The 26,546-nt window shown below is 41.9% G+C and overlaps 1 protein-coding gene across 2 annotated transcripts in view; it reads right to left on the bottom strand.

Moving 5' to 3' along the window:
• The window catches only part of slc25a21 (solute carrier family 25 member 21), an 86,678-nt gene that overhangs the window by 16,409 nt on the left and 43,723 nt on the right, over window positions 1–26,546 (bottom strand). For both annotated transcript variants that reach the window (XM_035168678.2, XM_035168679.2), the window contains 2 exons: window positions 13,248–13,296; window positions 1,192–1,275 (listed from right to left, as the gene is read on the bottom strand). In XM_035168678.2, the coding sequence (XP_035024569.1) occupies window positions 1,192–1,275; window positions 13,248–13,296 (133 nt within the window). The remainder of the gene's footprint in view (window positions 1–1,191; window positions 1,276–13,247; window positions 13,297–26,546) is intronic.

Genomic DNA, 26,546 nt, shown 5'->3' with positions numbered 1-26,546 from the left:
CACACACACACACACACACACACACACACACACACACACACACACACACACACACAGAGAGAGAGAGAGAGACAGACAGAGATGGTGGCGTATGACAGATCTGTTGCATGAACTTACAGTCAAATAGCCCCAATAGCTGATGGTGTTGATGCTGTGTAGTTTGGCCACCATTTCCTTTAGTCAGAGACTTCTCTGGAAATTCATGCAAACCTACTCCCTAAGGACACACCCAAAAAGCATGCAGGCATTCAATTTCCCACCGAGGGTGTGGGGTGAAAAGGGCACAGCTACTGTAGCAGGATGTCTGTTGAACTACAGCCAACAGAGGATTTCCAACTGTCACGGGCTGGCCTCTCACCGTGCGCTTGCTCACACCTCGCAGCAGATCAACTTTATATCCGCTGTAAAGCTGTCGACTCGCCGTAAACAGAGCGAGTGGCAACCACTTTCTCCTACGCCTGCACTGTCTCACAGACCTGTCACAAGGCAGGCAGAGGTGGAGGGAGCGTGGCTGGATCACTGTCTTTAGTTGGTTGTGATGTTTAACATAAGGCAATAACTGCTCTGCTCTCATCCAATGTGAGGTACAATGAGTTACAAGGTACTTTCAGTAGCTTGTTGCAGGATATTTCTGTAGATAGACACACCGGCCGTCTTAAAACAAATGAACACCTTCAGATTTCCCCTCACAATACCACCCTACCACCATATCTTTGAGTTATCGAATAGAGCGGCATGTTTAGTGTAAATGTCATGTTGACTACACACCATTACCCCTCATGTACTGTCATTCTAACTGTGACAATACCACTTTTCAGCAGCTTATCTTTGATGATATAAGAAAGCATAAAATACCTTTCTCTGCCATGTAAAGACATTTTAACATCATGTGCCCTCATTGTGTTGGACACAGTTGACCAACTATGGACTGGCCCCTCCAATTATCTTGTGTATTTAAACCTTTTCTTTATATGGCTTAAATGTTTTTAATAGAACTAATTGTTTTTATGTCCGCAGAATTTTCCCATTGAAGTACAACTAAGGTTTTTTTAATGGAAATATAATAAGTGGAAATTTGTTTAGGTTACAGATAAATAAGCCTTTGGCCATCTGAGTAAGGAAAGAGACACAAGAAACATGACATAGATGTCACTGGTGATGTGAAGAAACTGTATGTTGTGGATGACCTACCTTTCATTACGGAAGATTGTGCGGAAGCAATCGCTCAGGTTCTTGTAGCTGTTGGGGTCACTGGTTCCCGTCTGGATCTGGAATCTGCAATCACAAAATGATCATCAAACATTCATTATGATAAATATTTGTGTAAATTGCATCCTGACATCAGCGAGTCATACCAAGATGGTATATACAGTGCCGACACAATAATTCTTTAATTAAAATGTAAACATAAAGTTTTCATATTCGTGCATAAATGGCAAACAAACACTGATAAACACTGCGTATTTTCTTTGAAATGCTCATATTGGCTGATTTTAATAGGCCAAGTAATAAATCGGTCGGACTCGGATAAATCTGATCTTTATCATAAATGAGCTCACGAGTCTCGTTATTTCTCTCCTTTTCGCTTTCATCTCCATTTTCGCCTCCTTTGCTAAGATGAGAGGCTCCTACTCCCAGGTCCCCCCCCCAAGCACAGGGGAGAACTCAAACATTTATTTAACCCAACCGATCCAATTAGCCACTCAACTCCCCAGGACCAGGCCTTTTGTGGCGAGCTCTTCAGCTACTAACATGCTAGTAAGCCAATTGTAACAGCTCTTCGGTTACGTGTAAATTTTTAATATGAAGGAGCCAGTCGAAGGACTTTCTGGTGCAGCAAACTTGCTGGTACCTCCCTAATAACAGTGGCTAGGCTGTGTGTAAATCTTTCACACGAGAGTGAATATAAATGGTGCCTATTAGAGATAAAGAGCTTCGGGTGTTGGTACACAAAGGGTATCAGAAGAGATTTAATAGACATGGATCCAAAACTCTATAAACAACACATAATACTAAATGGTCTGGTACGATTATTGATTGACTACAGACTTGATATTTGTTTGAGTGACCAAGGAAACAACAAAAACAATGATTTAATTGTAAGAAATGCTAACTTGAAGAATTTATAAATATTGTACAAAGAGGACATATGGGTAGAAATAGAGAACAGAATGAGGAGAGTAGGAGGTAATGGGACAAGAGAAAGATTCCCTCCTCATATGGCTTCAACTGCCAGGTCACAAGGTCAGCAGTAAGTCGTCCACACGGGTGCCTGATGGGGCCATAAAGAGCCCCCGGGCTCCAGTGCAGGGGGAGTTTAGTGGGGTGAGCGGCCTTTCATAACAGATTAACATCTTAGAGGGGTGTCCCTCAAATCCTATTTGGTGGATTCCCAAATAGCTTGTAACCCATTCCTGAAAACCAGTTAAAACAGCATAATAAATAGATGTCTGACACCATATTAAAGAGAAGAAGAAAAGAAGGACTCCAGGTATGAGGGGATGGTGGATAAAGGGTACAGAGGGGACCTGGAAGATTTAAGACTGCAGGGACTTGTAAACAAATTCAAATCTCGCTTAATTAAAGGCATATGATGCTGGGGTCAAGGATGGTAGAGACCCTGTCCCCAGTCTCCTTGCTCTGCTTGCCCCGACCCGAACCAGTCCTGAGAGAGTTGGGTTGCCAGGACTGTGGTCCGGTTCCAGCCCCCTGACTCCACTTGTGACCCCAAGGTCACCTCATTTCCTCATGGCCCTCTCCTACCCTGCCATAAAAGCCAGGGACCAAACAGCAAGGCCCAGGGAGTGGGAGATAATAGGGAAGACGAGAAGAACTTGTGGCAGCAGGGGAACCGTCAAGCCCCTGGCTAGGAAGTAGCTAATGTTGCTTTTCACAGCAACTAAGAGTGGAAAATGAGACTCAAAGCAGTGCTGCTTAAATGTCTGTTTAGTAGCAACAGACAAAAAGTTCTATAAGGCCTCGGTAAAAAAACATATATTAAAAAAAAAATGAAAATGCCTGCATGGCTCCAGCAGATTCACTCGGCCTTGGAGTCAGTCATGCGGATCATAAACTCTGCAGACCGTAGACTCAAGGACAACCCTGGGGATTCTTTAAAACACACCGTTTGGACCATCTCATTCAATCATCAGCCAAAGACAGTATACTCAGAGGTGATGATACCTGAGAGTTCATCAAGAGTCCCCCTTCTTTCCCCTTCCCTACATCCTAACCCCGGGTTTATGCTTTACAGGCCCCTGAGCTGCCAAGGTGAGGGTGAAGGCGAGGGCAGGTTGGCGCTTCTGTGAGCAAGACAAGCACTCTGGGGTAAATAATGCTGAAGACCTCGTCCACCTGACCCCCACTGCCCATAAAAGTACAAACTCTAGGCATCCACAGAGTAGTCAAAAAGGTAAATGAGGGCGGTGGAGCTGGCTCGAGCACCTTTTTTTTGTATTTTTATAGACAGGAGCACAGTGGTCGAGGGCCTTGCAAGGCCGTGTCCGCTGCCAGACCCCGGTGATAATGGGCTCGAACTGGGGACCAACAGGACAGGCTGTCACCTCAGAGAAGACGAGATGTTGAAGTAAGGCTCATTAATGTTGGTGTTAAAAAATGCCTTTGGGAAGGGGTACAGGAGTTATGAGGTTGATCAAAAGGCAGAGGTTTGATGGGCTTACTTTTAAAGGGGTAGGGCAAGCTTTTTAGGGGATCTCTTAAAATATGCCCGATTAAATGAGGGGTATTCCCTCAGTGGCACTCAAAGTGTGGCTAGTTTGATGACTTGCTCAGTGTAAATTTAGGGCCTAGTATGGGCTGACATGAAATCATGTTTATAGCTGTTCACACAGATTGACATATAAATAAACACCCTACGTGTACATAACAGATATCTACAACCGATAGTTATCTTTTGCTGTATTTTACATTGTAGTATTTCAATCTGGGCAATTATCTCCAAGTACGGAGAGAATGATTTATGTGTGTTTCTGCCTATTTGGATTGGTTGCTACGAGGGCCCTGATCTACACAGGCCTTCCCTCATGGAAAGTGTTTTGACGAAAGACGGAGAGGCACAAAATAAGATAGAAGGAGTGGAACTGAATCAACAGGGGGGTGGGATGAATTTCTCATGTTAGATCTGGAGTGCATAAGACAATCCAGAAGGCAACATAAAGGGAAAATCTATTTTTTACAGCTAGACAGTTAATTTTAATGAGCAGGATCATAAAGATGGTAAAAGTCCATTGCATTGGTACACAAGGTTAAGAGCACTTTCCCGAACTAAATGGTCCAACATGGCAAATGCGGCCAATTGTGACTTTAGTCGTCCAACTGTGCTTCAGGGTCAAAGCATCAAAAGTAAAAGGGGCTGATGACTGCTTGTTTTGATCACTCATTGTTTGTCGACAACAGTGCTGACTGACTCTAACTGAGGAAAAATGAGCTTGATGAATAAAAAGAGCACAAGACAATAAAAGTGTGACAGTTTGATGTCAAACCACTTGTAGTGTAGCACTGAAACATGACTATTTATTTGGGATACAATCCAATCTTTGATAACTAGCTCTCGTTATTTCATGGTGGGTACTTATTGTAAGTTGTTTTGGACAAACGTGTCTGCCAAGGCCAATAAAAGACAGAGCTTTGGAGAGCAGAGTAGAAAAATAAAGTCAAGTAGAAGAAGATTCAAGATGCGAGTTAAAGGGGGGTAGGTGATAAACCTTTGACGCTTTTGACACGGCAGCCAGCCAAAACTTGATCTAGCCCAGGCCTGGTTGGGTTTCACCGGCACCGCAAGCTGACTGGACCTGCAAAAGCCAAGGTTAGAGAGCATGGCTTTGGTGCAAATAGGGGAGGAAAAGCTACTCTGACTGTTTAAAGACCTACGCCATCCTCCTGTCACTAAGCCAGACTTCTTTCTCACACTGATAAAACTGACTCCCCTGATTCCCTACAGTGATGTTGGAACCAGTTTTCTGGTCCAGATGTCTGCTCATATACTCTGACCTCTGTGACCCGAGATCAGGCTGCATTACCGTGGAAGAGCAGGAAAAGAGCTGCATAAAACAGCACGAGGACAGGCTGGGCAGGTCCAGGCCCAGAGCGAGACTCAGATGTTTTGAGCATTACATACTTCTGGTTGACTGATAGATCACTCTATATGTTAAAGTGGACTGTGGCAAATTTAGAAAGCCACTAAGCTTAAGTGGAGCAGATAGGTGGAAAAAATGAGCAGTCTTACGGACATTTCCAGAAAGTGGTTGCAAAGCAGAAAGGATTTCTTGGGTGTTTAAACTGGGGTCTCTTAACCCCTGCCAAGTGCTGTTAACTGAAATTATGGTACTAATGTTAGAGCTGTAGTTTTAATTATAGTATGATAAAACAGTAAAAAAAAACTCCAAAAGTTGTTTCTGCAGACCTAAGAGTATTCCTCAAGAACAAATTAAAACAGGAGCTAAACTTGACTGATTCACAATTTCAAAATAGGAGAAATATGCAAATCCATGGCTGGATAAAGTAGAGAAAAACAGAGGACATAACAGATGATGGCATTGCATATAAACTCAGTCGGGATTAACCGGTTATAGACTGGTTCAGGGCAACGACAGTAACAGCCACTTTGATGTGAGGAAATGCAGCAGGATTTTGGAGACTCCCCTGACAGCAGGTAACCACTGGTTATAACACAGTGCGCCCCAGACGGAAGACAACTGCCCTGAATGCTTCCAGAAAGAAAGCTGAGAGTCACCATTTCTACTTTGCACTGTCTGGTCTCGGCTACACACAGAACTCTATTGTAGAAAAATAAATAACATTTTACACAGGTCGTTTTGTATTACTTTTTCATTTAAACTCCTTTTTGTTTTCTTAATTCTATCCAAACATTTGCAATTTGATAAGTTATTGGTTGTGGGGACACCTCTTTAGACTGAAACCAAATGAGTAAAGTTTCATGAAGGCAGGCGGATGGGTTGGATGTGAAGATGAAAAGCACATGTGGATAGAGGTATCTAAGGGCAAATAGCTACCACTACTGTCATCTGTTACAGTTGTCTTCTTTTTCTATTTAGCTTTCCTTTCATCATTTACCCGACAGATGCATCTTCTTCAGATACATGCTACATGGTTCTCAACTGGGATTATTGAGGAAGAACTAAGGATGAGGACTTAAGGCCAGTCCAGACTATAACCTCTTTAACTGGATGCAAACCAGATCCTGTAGTTATCTTTAAGTGCAGTACTCTCACATGAGGGACTTTAATTATTATAGATACAGTCAGTGATGCAGTCCTTTGAAAGTAGTGACCATGCAGAGGAGACAAGATTGAGGGACTAGGGAGGAAGTTTTAAGGCCTGCTGCAGGATTCTTGCACTGTATTTTTTTGCAGCAAACCATTGCAATTACATACATAATCTAGCACACAGCTCTCAAAGTTCGAATTATTATGGTTTGCGGTTGAGAGGACTGCCACGAAGGATCTTGTTGACGGGTGGCTTGTTGATCTGTGGCACCCCAGAGCCAATTGCTTTATCTTTCACCTTCTTCAACATATTTTTTCAAGGCAAGAACAATGAAACAAACATGCTGCGTAATGGCAACATGCAGCTATTGTGGACATTTTAACAATGGGACATCAGATGTGGCTTCTCCTCTATTTATCAACTTCAAGATCTTATAGTTTTGTTCTCAGCACACAAAGACGAGACAGCTTCACTTGTGAGTACACTGTGTCCAACTTAATTGTTGTGGGGACTTTGTACCCAACACACAAACAGTTTGGTGCAGGGACCATGCTGAGACCTTAAGTGTCTGTTCAACATTTTAAGTACAAATGACCAAAACTACATCAACAAAGCACAAGGTGAAAAATCACATGGTTAAGGACTTTTTAATGAGCATAGAGTTGCCGTGCCACTTCTGCATCTAATGCTGCATGGCCATCTGCTACTCCACTGCTGGTGCCACAGTGACATTTTCAAAATACTCAAAGGGACTTTGCAAGTAAGTGCAATGTTTGAAAGAGGTTGGAAATTAGGTGATGGAAGTGGGATAAAGGATGTCCTGCATGTGTGGGTTTTGAGGGTAAGAGAGAAAAAAGATGGGGCAGCAGGGGGGGAACACTGTGGTTTCAGCACAGTCAGGGTCTAGTGAAATCAAAGCACACAATGCCTCAACTCTGTAATTAGTGTACTGGAATGTGAACCCCTTCACTGATAATGATTACAGGTGCTCGAGTACGACACAAACATACACACTGAAATGCACATCTGCTCTTTATGTGTATCTATAACTGAATTCAATTTACTTGTGACTGCAAAGTTACATCCTCAACATCTGTGAGTAACTGCAGCAACATCTGTCACAACATTAAAAGTAAATGGTCAGTGTTTTGAACTTTATCTTATTTGCATTTTGTTTTTGTTAGTTGTCAATTAATTAAATTGTATATTATATATACACTACTATACAACTGAGACCACCAGGATTCCCTGTTTTTGGGTCACAAATTTTACATCATGCCATAAAATAGTGTGTGAGTGTATTCCATTTTTTATTGTGATAATTAAGAATACAGAGCAGGAACATTTATTATGTGATTTATTATGTTTTATTGGATATAAAATGGGCAGATGAAAGGGGCAGTTCGGGAAGATGTCCAAGCTGTGATTTATTTTTACTTCTAACAATTTTAAAATGTTTATTTCTTTCTCTCTGTTATTTTATGCTTTGCTTTCTCCTTTGATTGAAGTTTATTTTATGTTGAGTATATAAATGAATATCTAAACAGCAAAAAGTACAAATATGCACGATACAGAAGGATTTGAAGGATCCCACATGTCATTCATGGAAAGCATCAAATCTGCAATATCTATACCTGGCAAATGCAGTACGATTAGGTTTAGGGAAAGATTGTATAACATGATTGGTAAAGTTATGTATGTTTAACGTGTTGTTAGACAACTAAAACGCATGTTCAAGTTTAGGAAAAGATCCAGTTAGAGGTAATAAAAGTGCGAAAGTTAATTTCAGGTTCACAAAGTGATGTGGACTCTCACCAACATGAACGCTTAAAGTACCGACCAGCCTGAACCACCACAATGGGACACACAACTTACGCTTGTGCGCTGAAGCGATGCACAGAATAAGCCTGGGTTGTCCTCTTTGCAATGCGGCATGTGTTTGAGTTTACACTGCGAGTAAAGTCCTGCCCTCCAGTCTCTCAGCGCCGGGGGGACTAAGGGCCGGCTTGACGACCGCTGACCTGCCTGCTCCTTTACAAGAAAAGATCAGCTATCAGGCTGCTGCTGCTTTGAGCCCTGCTGTTTGAGGGTTGTGTCAGGGATTCCTCCATAAGTGCAATGGGGTTCACCAAGCAGTTGGGGGCAAACAGAGTTGGAGGCGGGAGGGAGGAGGGGTGAAGCCTTTGGGCCATCCTCTCCGCTGTCGCACGTTCCCAAAAAGACTGGACGTCATCTGTCAAAGCTCTCATCAAAGATCACTTTCGAGCCCCCCAAGAGGGGTACACTTTCATGCGTGCTGTGACCAAATGGAGGTAGTGTTGCCATAGATATTGCCGTGAGCAAGGGCCAGCACCAGGTTTTTCCAATCAGGCTTGAAAAGGCTCCTGGCAGGCTCTGTGGTTTGCAATGGCTCTGACAGGCATGTCATACAACACAATTTACCGAATTGCATAATTCAATACAAATCTACGAAAACACATGTTCAACAGGGATTTAGAAGAAAACATTAAATAATCGCCGACAAACTACAAATTCAGAAGTAATGATAGAAGTTTAAACAATGCATTCCTCATGAATGTTGATGACGTAGTTATATAATAAGGTTTGTATTAACACAAGTTGTGGCTGATGCAACAACGGGCTAACTAAAATGGTTGCTGAAAAACTCAAACCACATTTGACAGAATGTGAAACAAGTTAATGGTCAGTGGGAGGAGTAAGAAATCTGCATGACATGTGGTTATCTGAGCGAGAGCTTGAAAGACAGAAACGGCGAGGAAGAAAGTGTGGGTGGAGGAGAGAGGTGGAGGAGGAGTGGCTCATTTCAAGTGTTGTTGTAGAAAATACATCTTTGGGCTCATTATAGCAAACACTCCGGATCATGCGCGCGCTGCGGAAACTGCAGGAAGCTCACGATGACAGCAGAGGTTGCTAAGGCAGACGCAGACATGAGAAAGGCGTGGTTTCGCTCCATGGGCGGAAAGGGAAGGGGGTGATGGGAAATTTCTTTCTGATGAGCACGAGTATGTTTGCGCATGCATGGGTGTAGGGCGGAGCTTCGTGTAACAGGATCTCGACATGAAGGGAAACGCGGGCTCAGTGCAAGTCTCTAATGAGAGGGAGAACCTGATCAGAGTCAGATGGGGTGCCCCGAGCGCACAGCCCCCTGCAGAAAGTGCCGCCCGACACCCTTTGTTACCTCCAAGTGAGCTGAGACCAGCCCATGAACCATGTAACTAGGTGGTTTCCAGGTTAATGAAAAGCTGTAACTCCGGTCCCACTGTCTCTCTCTGCTAAACTGACGACTGCCCCCCCCCATCCCCACACCACACCCTCCATCTTCAACCCGACATTCCTGCCACTAACCATGAAGAGGGGGCGGGGGGGGGACGTCATGGTCAGCGGCAATTAACTGTTTACTTTGTGCGAAGTATGCTACATTTACATTTTGGGCTGATTATTATCCAGAGTGACTCACAATGAGATAAATGTTGCAGTTTCTGGATCGACGTATTAAAAGCATGAAAAAACATAAAACTGAACGGTCACAGTTGCACAATTGAAGTTGTATGTGTGATAAATAGTTCATGAAAATAAATAAATGTCAATAATCTTCTCTCAGCATACCTCACTTTATTCCCTTAATCTCAGTTATGACCTGTAATGGGTCTCACACTGGTCTGCACCCCACTGTGTGTGCATCATCAAGGAAACTTAACTTTAAATAGGACAAACAGTTTGTAATAATGTCTCCATCGTCCAGGTGGTAGAAAAGCTTTTGGGGCAAACACTACAATTATTCAGTTTAGGTTTATTTCAAACATTTCTAAAAGCTATAATAAAATTTGAGGATAAATAAAGTGCCAAATAGATAATCAGCAACAGAAGTAGAGCTAAGTAATTCAGTAATCAACATAGATTAACAATTCATTTTCCAATTATTGATAAATCCATTTGTCAAAGACATTAAACTAAGCTTCTAACCGCTTGGCACGAAACTACATGCAATGCACCCATGTGCTTATCTCAAAATGACCGATATAAACGTAGGTCTACAGACATTCACTCCTTCACAACGATGAAAGAGGCTGTAAGTCAGTCTGATGGAAGGTGGGCTCTGCAGGAGTCCCTCACATGAAAGATAGATGTAGTTGTTAGAAATGGTGAGTAACGGGGGTCATGGCTCGACTGGTCAGCGAGCACGCCACGGGGAGTAGAAATGAAACAACAAAGGCAAGAATATACGCCGTGAATTATCTGACACAACTTTCACCTTTAGGTCCTACATGTAGTGTCCAGTGTGGTCGAGTCACAAAAGTGTTTTTTACCAATGTTCTGAGCTAATAATGGCTACAACAGACCTTCCTTTCACCCAAATTTTGTGCTGCTGATCATGTTTATGTCATCATCAGAATATTTAAATTCCTGGAGGAAATTGTTTTTTTTTTTACACTTGCTCCAAACAAGAATAGGAGAGACCATTGAATTTTATAAATAGAAATACGAAACATATAAAGTATTTAAAAAATAGGTATGAATATGGGTACTTTGTGTGTTATACAACAATATATAAAATACAACAGCTAAGCGGTTATTGCATATAAGTTGTAATGCATATTGTATTACATTATATAGTATTATATATACATTTTGAGGGAGCCGTTGTGAAGAGCGGTGACGCTCTTTTCAAATCGCAGTCCTAACGTATTACATTCACAGGGACTGGAGGTCACTGTGACCTTGACATTTGACCTCCAGACACCAAAATCGAATTAGTTAATTCACTAAGTGAACGATTGTGCCAAATTTAAGACATTCCCTCAATCTGATCTTAAGATATCATGTTCAAGAAGAACAGACCTTTACTCTGTGAGGCCACCATGACCTTTGACCTCTGGCTACTGACTCCAAGTGAATGTTTGTGCCAAATGTGAAAGGATTCCTTGATGCTGTTCCAAAGATATACAAGGCGAAAAATTTGCTTTGTGAGGTCACTGTGACCTTTGACCATCAAAATCTCATTATTGAGTCTATGTGAATACAAATTTGACAAGCCGGAAACATCATAACCCCTCTCCTGTCGTGGGCGAGGAGGCCTAAAAATGGTTCTGACATTTTTTTAATTGATAGTTGTAGTATATTCATAGTATTTATCTTCTGGTGGAGTATTGAGGCGTGTGGCTAATCCTTAAACTGCAGTTCCCACCCCCCATTCTCCACAGAGACAGACAAAACCTAATTTGGAAAATAGGTAACATCAGCTCCCAGGCAGGTAGACATTTTGTCAAGTTTACTTTCCAATTAAATAAAAAAGAAAGACAGAAAAGGGAGAGAGAGAGAGAAAGAGAGAGAAAGAAAGAAAAAAATCCCTTTGATTCTAACTTGGTGGAAAAAAGTAAATTTACTCCAGTTGCTGTGCAATTTGGACCAGTGGACATTAAAGCAGGAGCCGGTGCCTAATAAGAGCCATGCCATTGAGAGGGAGAGAGAGAGGGAGAGAGAGGGAGAGAGAGAGAGAGGGAGAAAGAGAGAGAGGGAGCGAGACGCAGTGGAAGTGTGGCTGTGTCTGACTCTTGGCTCCAAGGTTTCTGCTAATAGATTTCAGCTCCCTCAGTGTCCCAATTAGCTGGTATGTTTGCTTGGTTTATGAATTCATGTGGATATTAAGTGTGTGAACAAGTGTGTGAACATACATGTACAGTGTGTATGCATATCTGTGCATATCCTGCACGTCTGCTATTCAGTGTACATAAAAACCGCCGATAGTTTCTCTCAACATTACCTAAATTTCAATTATAATCAGCAGAGACGCTATTCTCTTTTTGCATTTGGTTAAAGTTTTTTCTAAGTCAAGACCAAACAAGATCCCTTCACGCTGACCCGTCCTCGGCAACAGACCGTCCATCAACACAAACACATGGCAACGCGAGCAGAAAACAAACAGATAAAGCTGTCCAGTTTTAGAGCAGCTTTTATCACTTTTTAAGGAAGAGCATTACAAAGAAAATAGTGGGTGCACTTTTAACCCTGACCCTGTGTGAGGACGGACAGGCAGAGCTCAAGACTTACCTGTAATAAACCCCCATAGCTGCTACACGTGACCATAAATCACGCTGTGTGCCTTCAAAGTATCAGATATCGACTAATACAACACTGCTCACCCCTTGGCTTTTATCCCCGCCTTTCCTTCTGTGTTCTGGTGGTGGTAATGCCTTCAAAGTGCAACCATCTCACTTTTTTAAAAGGCACACTGGGCAATTTATTTACCAAGAAACTGCTGCCATAAATGACAGAGAAAGCAGTACAATTTACTGACAAGTAGTGAATGGGGCAGGGGGGCTCAGAACGAAGCCAGAGGTCTTGGCTGGGCCTGTGAAAGACTATAAAGCTTTAGTAGAAGCCCACGACCTGTTTATGGCTGGCTGAGACACTGTGGTGTGAGGCTCTTGATCACTCTGCAGCTCGGGACTGCTGCCGCCGCTCTTGCATAACAGGAGATGCTAACGGAAAACAAGGCATTAAACACAGCGAGTGCATTAAGTGGCATCTGATATGGTCCGCTGCGAGTCCACGTCCCGCTCGGAAACAGCCGGCTGCTCGTCAAAAAAAAAAGGGGAAAATTGTCTGATCCTTTTTTCTTAAATTAAGTAATAAGGTAAAAAATGTTCAGTCACTTGAAAACATAAAACATCTAAGGTTAACATTTTGTGGGGGATGAATGGGTAAATGATGCATTTCATTTTCCAGAAAATGGCTAAGGCCCCTTGGCACCGGTGCACGTTTGAGTGGAGAATGAGTGCAGTGCTTGCCAGGCTTGCTTGAGATGGGAAAAATAGACCTGGTATGTGCGGAACTTCACTGCACAGACCCACATGCCCACCGCGAGGATTCATAGCAGATGTGAACCAAAATGGCTCTCGTAAGTAGCTTAAACCTGAGGTACACGAGTTTCACAATAGATGACGAAACGTGTGTGTTTTCTGGTAGAATGTGCGGCTTACCTCGTCTTCACCACATCGAGGGGATGCATCAGGCAGATCTCTACCAAACCTAAGAATAAAAAGAGACAGGATTAGTTTCTTCAACAGCCACAGATATAAAAGGTGTATGTTGGTTGTGTTCAATCATGTCTATCAATTTGTAATCCCGCATGTTAACACTTTTCTAGTCTTAATAGAAAAGCTTTATTTACACAGGATATTTGCATTGAGGGGTAATGACATAGCAATGCACCCTCCTCAATAAGCAGCTACAGGGGCTACAGCAACTGGGACTGGCTGCTTGAGTTTTGTCAAGCAGTCCTGGTGTTAACTACCTTTCAGGGAAATCCGATCACAACTGGTCAGCACTATGTACCCTAATACGTCCTCAGATCCAATCACTTAGACATTAGAAAGTAGGCTGGGACGCATGTGGCCATATTCTTTTTCTCTCTGTGAACACAAGTGCATCCTGGGCCCCATTGAAGGGCCTCCTACTCAGCTGACATCCTCTGACCCGCTGCAGCTTCACAATGAATCAAACTGATTTTTACGCTTTTCAGTGTCCGTACGTGGATTTGTCTGTGGACACTGCCACAATATCAACATTGACCACCAAATAATGTTAGTTTTTTAAATTCGAATGGGTAAAGTCTTTCCTCCTATGAGAGCTGCATGGAGCTCATTGATTCATTCAGCGCCTCCTGACTCTGATCACTCTCATTCTCTCCCTCTTGTCGACAAAGACACACACAAGCATCGGACACATCTGTACACTCAGCCTGGGTAAAAACAACAATTTACTCTTTGCGAACAAAAATGAATTACATGTTTATTTGCATACAGAGCAAGGAAATGATGTTCGATCACAAGTGGTCACAGGAGACATACTCAGGATGGATTTTAATGCCAGGTGTGAAAAGACGAACGTTGTCCACTTGTGATCAGATTTCTCAGGAACTATGTTTATGCCAGGTTAAAACAGGGCCTTTAACTCCTTGTCACTGTTGCACACTACTTGCATCTAAATCTGTGTATGTTTGTCCATGCATTCATTTTAAAGCAGCTTTTAAAAGCTAAATGTCTGTTTAAATACACTTGCTGTTCTTCTTGAAAACCTTATCTTCAGCCTGATTATCCCTCAGCTTAAAATAAATGTCAGTGATTCTTGGTGTTTTGAGTCTTGTGTCGTTCCAATGAGAAAATGGTCTGAATGAGTGATCCAATGAGACTTGTTTCAAAAGCTTCTTGTGAGGGACTATAACTGCCGACATGTCAGCAGGAGCCACCGACCTTATCATACATGTAAACCCAGTACATGAGCAACGTGCCAGCGGCTGGAGAATCAATGCAGCCGGGTGATCAGTGAGGGACTCGGAGGTTTTCAAACACACGCTAACTATGTGCATCTGTGTTGAAAAGCCACTGCTCTGGCACGGAGGCCTTCTCACTCAATCAGGATCTTTACTTGAATACACAATTCTCACTGCATCCCTTTACTGGTGCTCCGAGGGCTTCCCTTGCAGATTCCACCGTGTGTGTACACAGCTGCTGTGCTATATGGGCTCTTTCTAATTTGCTCAATTAAACATATTGTCTATAAAAGAGTGTGTCTTCTGGGGTTTTTCCAGGGAAGTAATTATCAAGTGAAATACCGCAGAAAAATTACTTTGTCTACAGTTGTATCTTGATGTATGAATGGGAGAAACCAAAAAAACAAGTGAACCAAGCTACCAGCAGGCAAGAGTCTAAGTAGATTCCATCTGTTCCGGCTCAGTTGACCTGACTGTGGTTGTTAATGATACTGCGCTGAAAAGGTAAATACAAGCCTTGAAATGGACATATCATTTTCAGGCCGTTGCTATTAGTAGGAGAGCAGTCGAGATGAGTAGCATCAAACCTTTCAGCAGGTAATCAGATTACGTGATGAAACCAAACCCGCCTTTCTGCTTGATCAACCTGTGTAAACACAGAGGATGCTGGGAAGGGACCGAACATGCTGCGACAGGTGATCGAGGGGAAAGAGAGGTTTGGAGAATGCCATTTAAACGGCATACTTCAACACTTAATGAGAAAGGCAAACGCATTGAAAAAAGACGAGACAAAAAAAATAAAAGAAATCTTCCAAAATTCTCCTGCAAACTTGTGTGCGATACAAATTTAAGCTGGGTTCACATTATCGCAGAGAAACATGTCCTGCAGGATTCCTCTATGAGGACTTACTGGCAAACTCATTGGCCCATAAGTTTGATTTTATAATCTCTGCTGATCTGTTTTGCTTCGACTTCAAGGCAGAATCATTTTTTTCATAGACCCACAGGCTTCAATATGGATGATGTTAGATCACTGTACAGACTCAAACAGCATCTTCATAAGTGAATCTGAAGGCTGATATTTCACCCTGTGAGCATTTTTCAGTCACGTATTTGTATGGTTATGTTTAGCAACAGATTCACATGCACAGTAATGGAGCGGGTATTTGTCTTTACTTTTTACTCATGGAACTATACTTTCTTTGTTTGGGTAAAGCATGTGTCCCTCATAGTTGACTGGAAAGGAACAAAACAGGCTAGAGTCTGGACAACAATCTAGAATATATTATTACAGATACACAGAGAGGTGGGGCAGGAAACAGCAGCACAGAACACACAGGGTTTCTGCAGGATTCAAGACTTTAAGATCAAACTGACACATGTATGTCAAGTATGACAGATATAGAGAAATATCAAATTATTTACACCTGAATACAAGGTGAAATAGCCTAGTAGAGAATAACCCTTGAAATACTGTGTTATCTTGCAGGGAGAAACAGTGGGTATTCATCGTCTTTCCCACAGCCAGCGTGTTAATATCTGTATCTTTGCAAATGAACTACAACACACAGACATTACAAGCTATGCACAACTCTAAAACTTTGATGAATCTGGATGAAAGTAGCATTTAATGAACGTTAACATAATAAAGACATGTCTTGTATCCAAGGTAACATATTTTACATACTTGAAACTATTTAAGGCCTAAAATTCTAATTATCCATTCATTTAAACAACACAGATTTTGATTATCCTGGTAAAAATCATGCACTTGGAGAGGTTATTGTTAATAACCAAGAAGAAAGCACTTGAGCGGGTTACCAAGTGACCAGAGCATGTTTGCACATCTGGACTTAAAATGATTCACTAGAGATTTTGGGCCTCATCGTAAACCTCAGATTACAGGAACTCCTAAAGGAGATACGTCTCCAGACGCCTAGAAAGGTAACATTAGTTAACACACATCACTAATTAGGAGACTTGCCCCCACTTTGAAATTCTGATACAGTGATTAGTTCGGCATGTTTAAGTGTGTTCAGTTCTCAGGCTGTCAGTGTTTCAGTAGTGAAGTGCCTGTGGACCAGTCTGTTTAGATATGAGGATAACGTCAGTTATCAATGCGTGTTGTGTTGTACAGCTGGCAGTTGTAGAAGGATTAAGTGATGACAAGTACAAATGCAAAACTCGGTTGTGTTTGTTTGAGCATCTGTCAAACGCCCTTGCAGATGACACACCTTAAGAACAGCTGATGGCAGATGAGATGACAGGCTAGAGGAGTTAGAAGGAAAAAACTCAACAGGAGGAAGTCTATGACCATAGTACTGAACTGGCCTTTGTACGACGTGCTGTCTGGTAGGGCGAGTTATGCATGTAAAACATTGCTCATACTAGGTAAGGTTTGTCTTTGTCTAATGACAATCCGTTGGTTGTATATAGTGTGTCACAAAAAAAACAAAGTTAAGTCACTTGCTACTGGTTGTTGATTACGATATCCTTGAATGCCCTTTGGCAGCTCTCAGTCAAAAGCATTCTCTGTGCTGAATATGCAAAACAGCAACAAGGATTTATTTTTCCAAGTGAAAGTGAGAGTCAAGAGAGAACAATGTGGTTCTGTGCCTCGTCACTCAAATTACACAAAAACAGCCTCTGCAGATGAGGGCGTTGTATTCATCCAACAGATGACAGATCCACAAAAGACCAACCTGTCAATGTAATGCATTTTGATCTAATGAGGCAATGCTTGGTGGAGCAACTAATTAGTGATATTTTAGGAAGGGGATTGTTTTCACCTGCAGGTGCACAGGAACAATTTGCTACATAGAGTATCATTGTTCCTTATTTAGATTCAGCTTTGATTGGTGACGCATCATGGAACAGTCATACGTCAAAGCCTTAAGACACCAAAAATAGGTCATTTCCACAACCTGGCAGAGGCAGCCTCCCTCTGCACTGTGCCTCAGCGCTTCATGCTCTTCTACTCCAGCTGTCAGCACGTACTACTGTTTAATCGTAGAGCACAGCAGTAGTGAACCCACACGCTCTCAGCACTTCACACCCCTCCATAGCCTCCGATGCACTGAGCATGGAGAGGGTAGACTGGGAAATAGGCCGATCTGAGAGCTCATGTTTATCCACCTTCAACACAGGAACACCCAATGGGAGAACTGCCGAAGCAATTTTGGTAACAACCAAGATGGCTGCTGCTGATGTGGAGAATTCTGATGAAGTTGGAATTTAGACGGTAATAAATGCACGGAATGTCTTTTTTTTTTACTCCTAACGTTATCAGCCCCCAAAATCCATATCGGTCAGGCTCTAAATAAACACCCATTGGAAAATCTAAAATATACACAGGAATTTCTGAGCCAGTCACACCCATGTATATTGGTCTGGCATTACCAGGCTACAGTGAGGGCAAAGTGAGGGGATGGTGCTACAGAGTTACGTAGTTCTGACTCCAACTTCTCCTGGTAACTGGCTATTTTCCACAAATATATTCTGGGCAAGAATCAGTGTATGGACCAACTGTGCAGTGGAAACAAATGAGCTGCAAGGTTACGGTGAGACATTGTTCTGATTTTCTACTTCCATCATGCACTGAGCACCTTTTCCCTTCTTTCTGTCTCTCTGCCCCCGCATTGACTTCTGTCTGTCTCTCAACAACATTTATTATCATTAAATGAACTGTTGCTGAGCCATTAATAACATCTTTATATCCATAATTATCACCCTTATTGTTTTCATTCTAACAACTGTTGCTCCTCTCTCTAAATAACTCGGGGCCACGAGATATGAATCTGTTCTTTACTAACAAGACCTGGCGAAGTGAAGAAGCCTCTTGGATGAGAGATGAAACGTTTCACTTAATCACATGATGTAGCCTCTTTAATGAGCTTCAGTTTGACACACACTGTCTGCACTGACTCCAAGGATACACTGTTGTGGAAACGTTTGCAATTACTAATCAATAAAAACATATGGACTTATTTTTGTGCGCCATGATCCACAGAACAGGACTATGTGGATTTGGCACACTGGTGACAGGTTGCGCCTGGCGCATCTGGAAACAGGGAGAGATTGAGATGTACTGGTTAGCGGCAGTGATTGACTTAACTGACCAGAAATTGTTTTATTCTTTCCATATCCTTCCCTTTAAGGAGAGTGCGGATCGCTCAACAGTGTTGTGTCACTTTGGTGAGAGAGAGAGAGAGAGAGAGAGAGAGAGAGAGAGAGAGAGAGAGAGAGAGAGAGAGAGAGAGACCCTCAAGTAAACACACACAGAGCGATGCAGACAGTCTGTGGTACTGTGAGCAAATTGCTCCTACGTGTCAGGTTGGTTATGTTCGGCTCCAGCAGCTGACAAAGGTTTATCATTCCCTCTGATGAGGATCTATATCTTTCATAAAGATACTCATCAGAGTAGGCACAAGGATTTTGTCGGTCTCTGACCCTTGTCCTCCTCAGAGACCCTCGAACGGAGCTCCACGGGATCCTCCAAGATCCATGTTTCAAAGGAATTCGTTTGTCAGTGGGGAGAGATTTTATACTGGTTGATCTCTTATCTCCACCTTAACCTGCTCCGGAGCAGGTTTGCCTGAACTAAACCTGAAGTGACTCCGATAACCGCAAACCATTCTTCGTAGTCCAGGCGTCTGGGGTGATTATGTGTCAACAGTGCAGAGGTGTCCCTGAGCCGAACCAGACAAGTAGCCTCACTGGTAGCTCCACTAATGCCACCACCATATTGGCAAGACATTCCATGTCGTTTGACGACTTGCCCTCCAAAGAAAGAAGACCATACATCATGCAGATGAGATGATTATCTGAGTTGGTTTTGGCTCGGGAATGCACACAGTTTGCTCCCACGCAAAAAAGTGAGAAAGAAAAACAATAGTGCGCCAGGGAGCGATTGCTCAACGGGTGCAGGTGTCATCCATCATACTGAGACACACTGAATGACTGTAATTCCAAGCAGCCACAGGGAGAAGGTCACTGCCACAGGAAGTGAGACTCCCCAAGTTAAATGGACGAATATATGAGAGACATACCGGCCGCTAATTTCACACGCTTACTTGACCCTGTAAATGCTACAGTCTCTGATGGTAGCATACTAGCTAGTTTATTAAATATGTTAATAATGGTTTCTTAATTATTCTCATTAAATTATGAAGAATTTTGATTTATGATATTTAATTGTAATTAATTAGAATTTGTTTCATATTTTGAAACAATGCGATTCAGAAATGAATTAACATATCGCTAAATGTTTTGGGAAAATTACCAAAGAACATTTCTCGGTTCACTGAGAGCCAAAGTAGAAAATTATAGTTTGTCCTGAGGTTTCGAGGCGTGATGTGAGGAATACGAGTGTCATGATGACAGAGCTTCACCTCACAGGCCCACTCTGGTCTTAACAAGAGCTCTTGACTGAACCTGCAGGTGATATTGCATACCTTCGTGTCCTCCATTAATACTTTTCAAAACACATCGGATCTGGAATGCTAAACAAACCCTGCGAGCTGCTGCTCCCCTGCAATTTGTCATCTGCAGTAACAAAGCCAAAGTGATATCCATCAGCAACCGGGCCAGACGCTCCGATTCAGAAACGCTGATTAATTTCGAGGTTGTTTTAATGCTCCAGCAGAGATAGAGGTGAAAGAATGAATAAAGTCGATTGTGATAAATTGAGCAATAAATAAAAGATGTGCACGTAGAGATTGCGAACTCCAGGGAGATATAAACAATAAACAAGAGATAGAACTAAACTGGCCCTGAGTTGAACTCCACCAAGCGCAAACAAAACTACACCTGAAGAAAACTGGTCTTATAATCAATATTATTTGTCATAAAGTATATTAAATAAAGTGAAAATAAATGCTGGATCCAGCCCTTAATTCCAATCTGCACCAAAACTCAATTTGCTCTTCCCAGGCCCCATCCCTCCACCAAGTTGGGTAGAAATCTTTTTAGTAGTTTCTGCATAATCCTGCTAACAAATAAACTAAACAAACAAACTGACTAGATTGGCTTAGTAGAGCAAATACCTCTGTGCACTGGAACCAACTGAGATGCAAGGTCCCTTGTCAAAACACATTAAAATCTGCTCGATCCAAATTTTTATTTGGATATGCACACAATTGCCCACAGTCCTCCTTAATGTGCCGGAAATTATTCCTTTGGGAATTGAGGAAAATGCGAAAAAAACATCCTATGACACAATTTTAAACAAAGTGAGAGAATCATCTCGGCCCAAGTCGCTTCCTTCCACCCAGTCCTGCTGAAATCTGTTTAAGGGTTTGTGTGTAATCTTACCAACAAATACACTAAGAGACAAACATACACGGAGGAAAACATAACCTACTTGATATAATTCCTTTTAACTGGAGCGTATTTTTACCTCCAGACTTGTTAAACCCGTTTCTCCTCAGACATTATATCAGAACGTGTTGATGTTAGCCGTGTTTGTCTTTCAGAACCTACAATTAACATTTGTCTGACTACATTTTTCTGGCACATTAATGTGTTACTTTATTAAAATAGAAACCTACTGCGACAGGTGATCATAAATTCACACCGAATTCGTTAGAAAACACTTGCGGTTGGCATAAACAAGGAAAATCTAGGAAGTGGATGATATAAATGTAACAGAAAGGTAGCGGAATAACATGAGGTCAGCTGGTTTGGGTCAGACCAATAAACCATAGTTACAACCAAGTGAGGCACACTATGGTATTGAAATACTGCCTTGGAGCCAAACCTGTTTTTAAAGCAAACAGCCGGTGAAACAATTCCAAACTGATCACATTAAAATTGAAACGGAGTATAAACCATTTTGATACAGTAATGGCACAAGCAATCTATCATAAGCACATGTGTAATCACCTCGTAGGGAGAAGGGGTTTGTGGTGAAAGAATTGCCTGTAATTCTTCTAATAAAAAAAGTAATGTCATTAATGTGGAAGGAGACAACCATTACTAAAAGTGATTTATGCTCTTAATCCAGCTCTGTTCTTCTGTCAGCAGTGGTTAAAACTATTCTCAGCAAATTAGTAGTGGAAAAAAATAAATAACCAAAACCAGCAGGAAAAGCAGACAAAAAAAAGAAGGTATTACCTCCATCTCCTAAACCAAACACAAGTACAGAGGAACTGATTATGTAGGAATCTACATATTTATAAGACCTTATGGCTCAAAACATCTGGAAGCAGACAGAGAGAGAGAGAGGGAGTGAGTGAGAGAGCGCCATTAATCACATATATCACCAATCAGGCTTCCTGTCCTGGGACGCGCAGAAGCATCCCAGCTAACTCCCCAAACAGTCCCTAATTCTGCACTTGAGAAAGCTCAAAGGGTGCCTAGAAAAACAAGCGGGGTCATCTCCAATGACAGCAGGGGATTTCTTAACTGAGGGCCCCACGATGATAGGTGCAAGTATCATGGCACTCTGTGGTTTCCTGTGTCAGCAACAAGGTGCTGCTGCTTTGCCGGCTACCATCTCCTCTAAGGGTGGATCTCAGCAGTAAAGTTGAAGTTGTTTAATTTCATATAAAGCTGTCTAAAATGTTTCATTTTCAATATTGCACAGTCATATAGGTGGGTGTTACAATTCTGAGACCGAACCAGTGATACGACCTAAACAACCACAATCTTCTATCTAACTACAGGACTAGAGAACCGAGACACAGCAATCTGTTGCCCCCGCTGCAGGTACGGCTTCTTTGGACTCTCATCACTTCACTAACGTAACAGAGCACATTTTCATTTCACATTCAAATAAACAATAACATGTAAATCATGAATTTTATATCTATAAGTTAGCGTTGTAATGATTTTTTTAGTTGGCCGATAAAAAGGGTTAGGGGCCAACGCAAGCCTTTCACAGACATATAGGAATCAGCGTTAATGTTTGCCAATATTTAAAACTTATTTAAAAAAATGAACAATGTAGAAAAGATGTGCATTCATGTTTACATTTAGTTTTTTATAATTAAGTGTAGGAATCTGCTGGATATTGGATATGTTTTACTCCCCAATATCGGGATCATCCATAACTAATCCAGTTGGGCTGTACTTGACATATTTCAAACTTTACATTTTGTACATATTACACATTGCACCAACTTGCACTTGTCATGTGACTATTTTGGTCTCATCATGCCTGTGGTCAAAGTTCGGCTAGTTTAAGTAGCTCAACATGTAAACAACCCTTAGATGGATTTTGGAGAATCGTCACACCCCTGGTCATAAGTCTAAATCTCTTTCCAGGAAATTCCACTACAGTGTAGACAGTTTGCAACGGGGACAATTTTCCATTTTTGCTTCATAAAACCCTCCAGTCAGGATTATTTTAACCGTTCTCCAAGGTAAACTGAAGGAGTTTCTAATAATTGGGACATGTATCCTGCAGAGCCTCAGCACATCCTGTTAACAGATCCGGGGGGTGTCAATGCATGACTTGCAATGAAAAGATGTAGAGAAGAAACAGGCTACCCACACAATTACTTTACCTGACACTTTCGCAATCTCTCATAACAGTCGGCCAACACCCAGAATCAAACATGTCAATGGTTTCTTCATTGTTTTCTTTTTACAATTTAACAAAATCTAAATTAATCACGCCACATACTGTGCCAAAATATCTTGTTTATGATTGATGTATTGATTTTTCAGTTGAGCTGCTGTCGCCAGTTGAGATTTATCGTTGGAAGTCATGCGTCATGGCGCAATTTTCGCCACTGGCAATACACGGAGACAGCTCGGGTATGTCCCTGTCTGTCAAACTTCAGATGAACTCTGATATTGATGGAAGTTAAATGTGTGTGTGTGTGTCTGTACTGTTGACTGGGTCAGGGCCTGTGCGGCCTGTGCTGGATAATGATAAGTTAGTGACAGACTGACAGGCAGACCGTGCCGATAGTGCAGCGCTGTCAGTGTCGGAGCGTCCCTCGTCCATTACTGTCACTGTTTTCTTGACACCTGTGGTCACATTTTTTTTCCCCCTTTACATGCCATTAGATGCAAATAGCTGCAACAGCAGCGCGGAAGCGAGTGACAGGAGGGGAAGAAAAGGGGACAAAATGAATGCAAAACCGGGTCTAACTGATGTTTGAGAGGAAGTGCTCCGTGTCATCGCAGCACAACTTCTCTAACGAGGTTTTTTTCTTTAAACAAATCGTCTCCAACTCCTGCAGGACACCTGTCACCGGACTAAATAAACCTTGTAACCCCACAACAATGGTCGGAGAGGCTGAAATGTAGTCCGACAAAAAACAGCACAATATGCAGAGGTTGCAATATCAGTGGTTCCCAGACTTCGGGTCACAAGATACTTTACATAATTGCAACAGAATAATCTGCTCAAAAATCAAAGACGTGCTCAACATGATGAGAGGTCCATATTTACATAACCTTAGTCTACAATAGTAGATTTATTCTGTAGAATTCCCAATGTTGTGCCAGTTACTGTGACTCACGTGACTAAAATCTATGAATTCTTTAAGGATACGAGTAGCTATTGTCCAGCCCAGAGGCCCAGACACATCTGTAAATCTACGAACAGACAGATAACCAATGCAGAAAAGACGTGCATTTATGTTTTATAGATTCTTAATTCAAGTTCCATATTTATGGTTAAATTGCACAATACCAAGCCTCAATTACATTTCTATGTCTTTAGGGTTTGAAAACATCCTATTAGGAATCCCTTCCATTTATAAGTACCTCAGCCAATATTGTGATATGGAAAATGTTTTACACCCTAATACCAGTATCTGCACCAGCCCCCCCAACATCCACATCAATCAGGTTCTAGTAATAACATTTAAAATGTACGAAAGTGTACAAGGGCTCCAAGACAGACATAAGTTACTCTTTGTTAAATTAAGCACCTGGACAAGACGGATGTTTTGCACACAGACATGACAGTGAAGAACTACTGTAATTTTATCACATCCCAGATCCACACTCGAAGAATGTTAGCAATTTTTGCTCTGCAGCCACATACTCAAGTTATTTTCCAACTGCCTCTACAAGCCCGTCGGGACATTTGCTAAATTAGCAGCTGAAAAACATTTAATTCTTAAATTCAAATAAAAATATGGAAAAAACCCAAGACTGGCATATTATGGTTTTAACCTGACACCACTGCAGTGCCTAATTATTTCACCTGCCGCAGTCTCTTTGTGTACTTTCCCCAGAACTCACCTGTCTGCGCCATTTCATGAATCATCTCATCACTCATGTCATCACCTCCACCCATGCCTACAGGTCAAATGCAGCCTGAAAGTCACAAAGTGCTGCTGACATCACCTACACTCAATTTAAAAGAGATGACGGGCGAAAAATACTGTACCGAAAAAAACACAAAGAGCTCGTCCACACAACAAACTCTTATCTGCTCTCATCGATTTTGCAATAAGTGACTAAACAGCTCTCAGTTCTAGAGAAACAAACTGTTTGTTTAACTTCGTGTTACAATGAATGCAAACTGAAAATATGCAGTTGGGAAATGTTATCCATGTCCTCAGAAGAGTCAGAACTTGTGTGAACAGTGTGAACAAATCATTTTGTAATTTTAAGCCCAGGCTGTTCATTTCAACATTCTGGTTCAACTAATTCTGGCTGGTTTTCAACACATGTGTTGTCACTATAGTCAAGAGAGTTAGTTGTGTGTAAAAGTGGTTCCAGAGATAAAATTCATTAATTTATCCTTATAGACTATGTCATGTGACCTGAATAGAATAAATTAGAGTGAAAATTTGACCCTGGCCCATCGAAACATAAGAGCCCCTCAAGAATGGGCAACATGTAGAACACATGTGGCACATCTGCACGAAGAGCTACACACAAAGATGAACAAAACCTTATTTCTAAGAAACAGAGCTTTAATAATTTAAACTGGTGATAATAACCTTGACTTGTATAAGAAAAGCTGGGGCAGTTCTATGTTTACAGAGCACCCCGTCCATATTCACAACCTTGTGAGGGGTCAAAATGTTTTATATTGATATTAATAGTGTGAATATGGTGAAATAACCACTTAAATCTGTTAAAACATACACATCTGGCTGGAACAGGGTGGTAAAATACTTGCTGCTCATCCCTGTGAGATTATGTCTGATAGAAAAGTGGAAACCTCTTGATGTATGGCTCCCATTTGAGCTGCTGAAAGGGTAAATGTAACATAGCTAAATGAATTACCACTGCGAAAAGTTCAGCGCTTTGAAACAATCAAAACTAACAAGCCTCTATGTTGTATGGTACTTTTTTGAGCTTATGCAGAGCACAAGGAACGGCTCATTTTGGTGAAGTCTTTATACGATGCTGCTGAGTGACGTTAAGCAGAATAGTGAATGGGTAGTAAGTGGACTTTCCACAGTAGACACCACAATCATTAAAGTCACCACCACGCCACCACATCACTATAACATAATCACAACGATTGTCACACCCACCGAGCCTATAGCATCCAGTCCTACAGACAATTCACCTTGTGTGAACAGAGATTAGCCTCATCCCATCCCCAGCCCCCAGAGGGGAGAGCTGTGTCAGTACTGTCACCTAGTGGACGGTGCGGAGAGGGGAGATTGATTAACACACAGGGAGGTGAGACGCTGAGAAAGATGGATAAGACGTGAGGGAACAAAACATGGCTCAGTGTCTGAGAAAGGAAAGCAGCTGCAGGAGAATATTTCATTTAATGTAACAAGAAAAATAGACATAGGAAATTAACCTCTTCATGGATGCCATTAACAATGCTGTCATCTACTAATTCCTCCATCTGTCTGCATATGGAACAAATATCTCAAGAACCGTTTGTGTGCATAAAGTGACAATGTCAATCACGACTAGAGCCCATTCATGAAAACGGAAACAACTGATTCTCCAGCTTGGGATTCTGCGTATTGATTCTGTGTTCCATTAAACCTCGGAGCTCGGAATTACCGACTCCCGAGTCGGAAGTTACAGCTGGAATGCCCCCTCAAGTTTGAATTTCGACTCGGAAGGT

Source organism: Hippoglossus stenolepis, chromosome 10 (genome assembly GCF_022539355.2).
Source record: "Hippoglossus stenolepis isolate QCI-W04-F060 chromosome 10, HSTE1.2, whole genome shotgun sequence".
NCBI classification, from domain to species: domain Eukaryota; kingdom Metazoa; phylum Chordata; class Actinopteri; order Pleuronectiformes; family Pleuronectidae; genus Hippoglossus; species Hippoglossus stenolepis.
The sequence above is the reverse complement of the archived record's forward strand: the minus strand, read 5'-3'. Positions and strand labels throughout refer to the sequence as shown.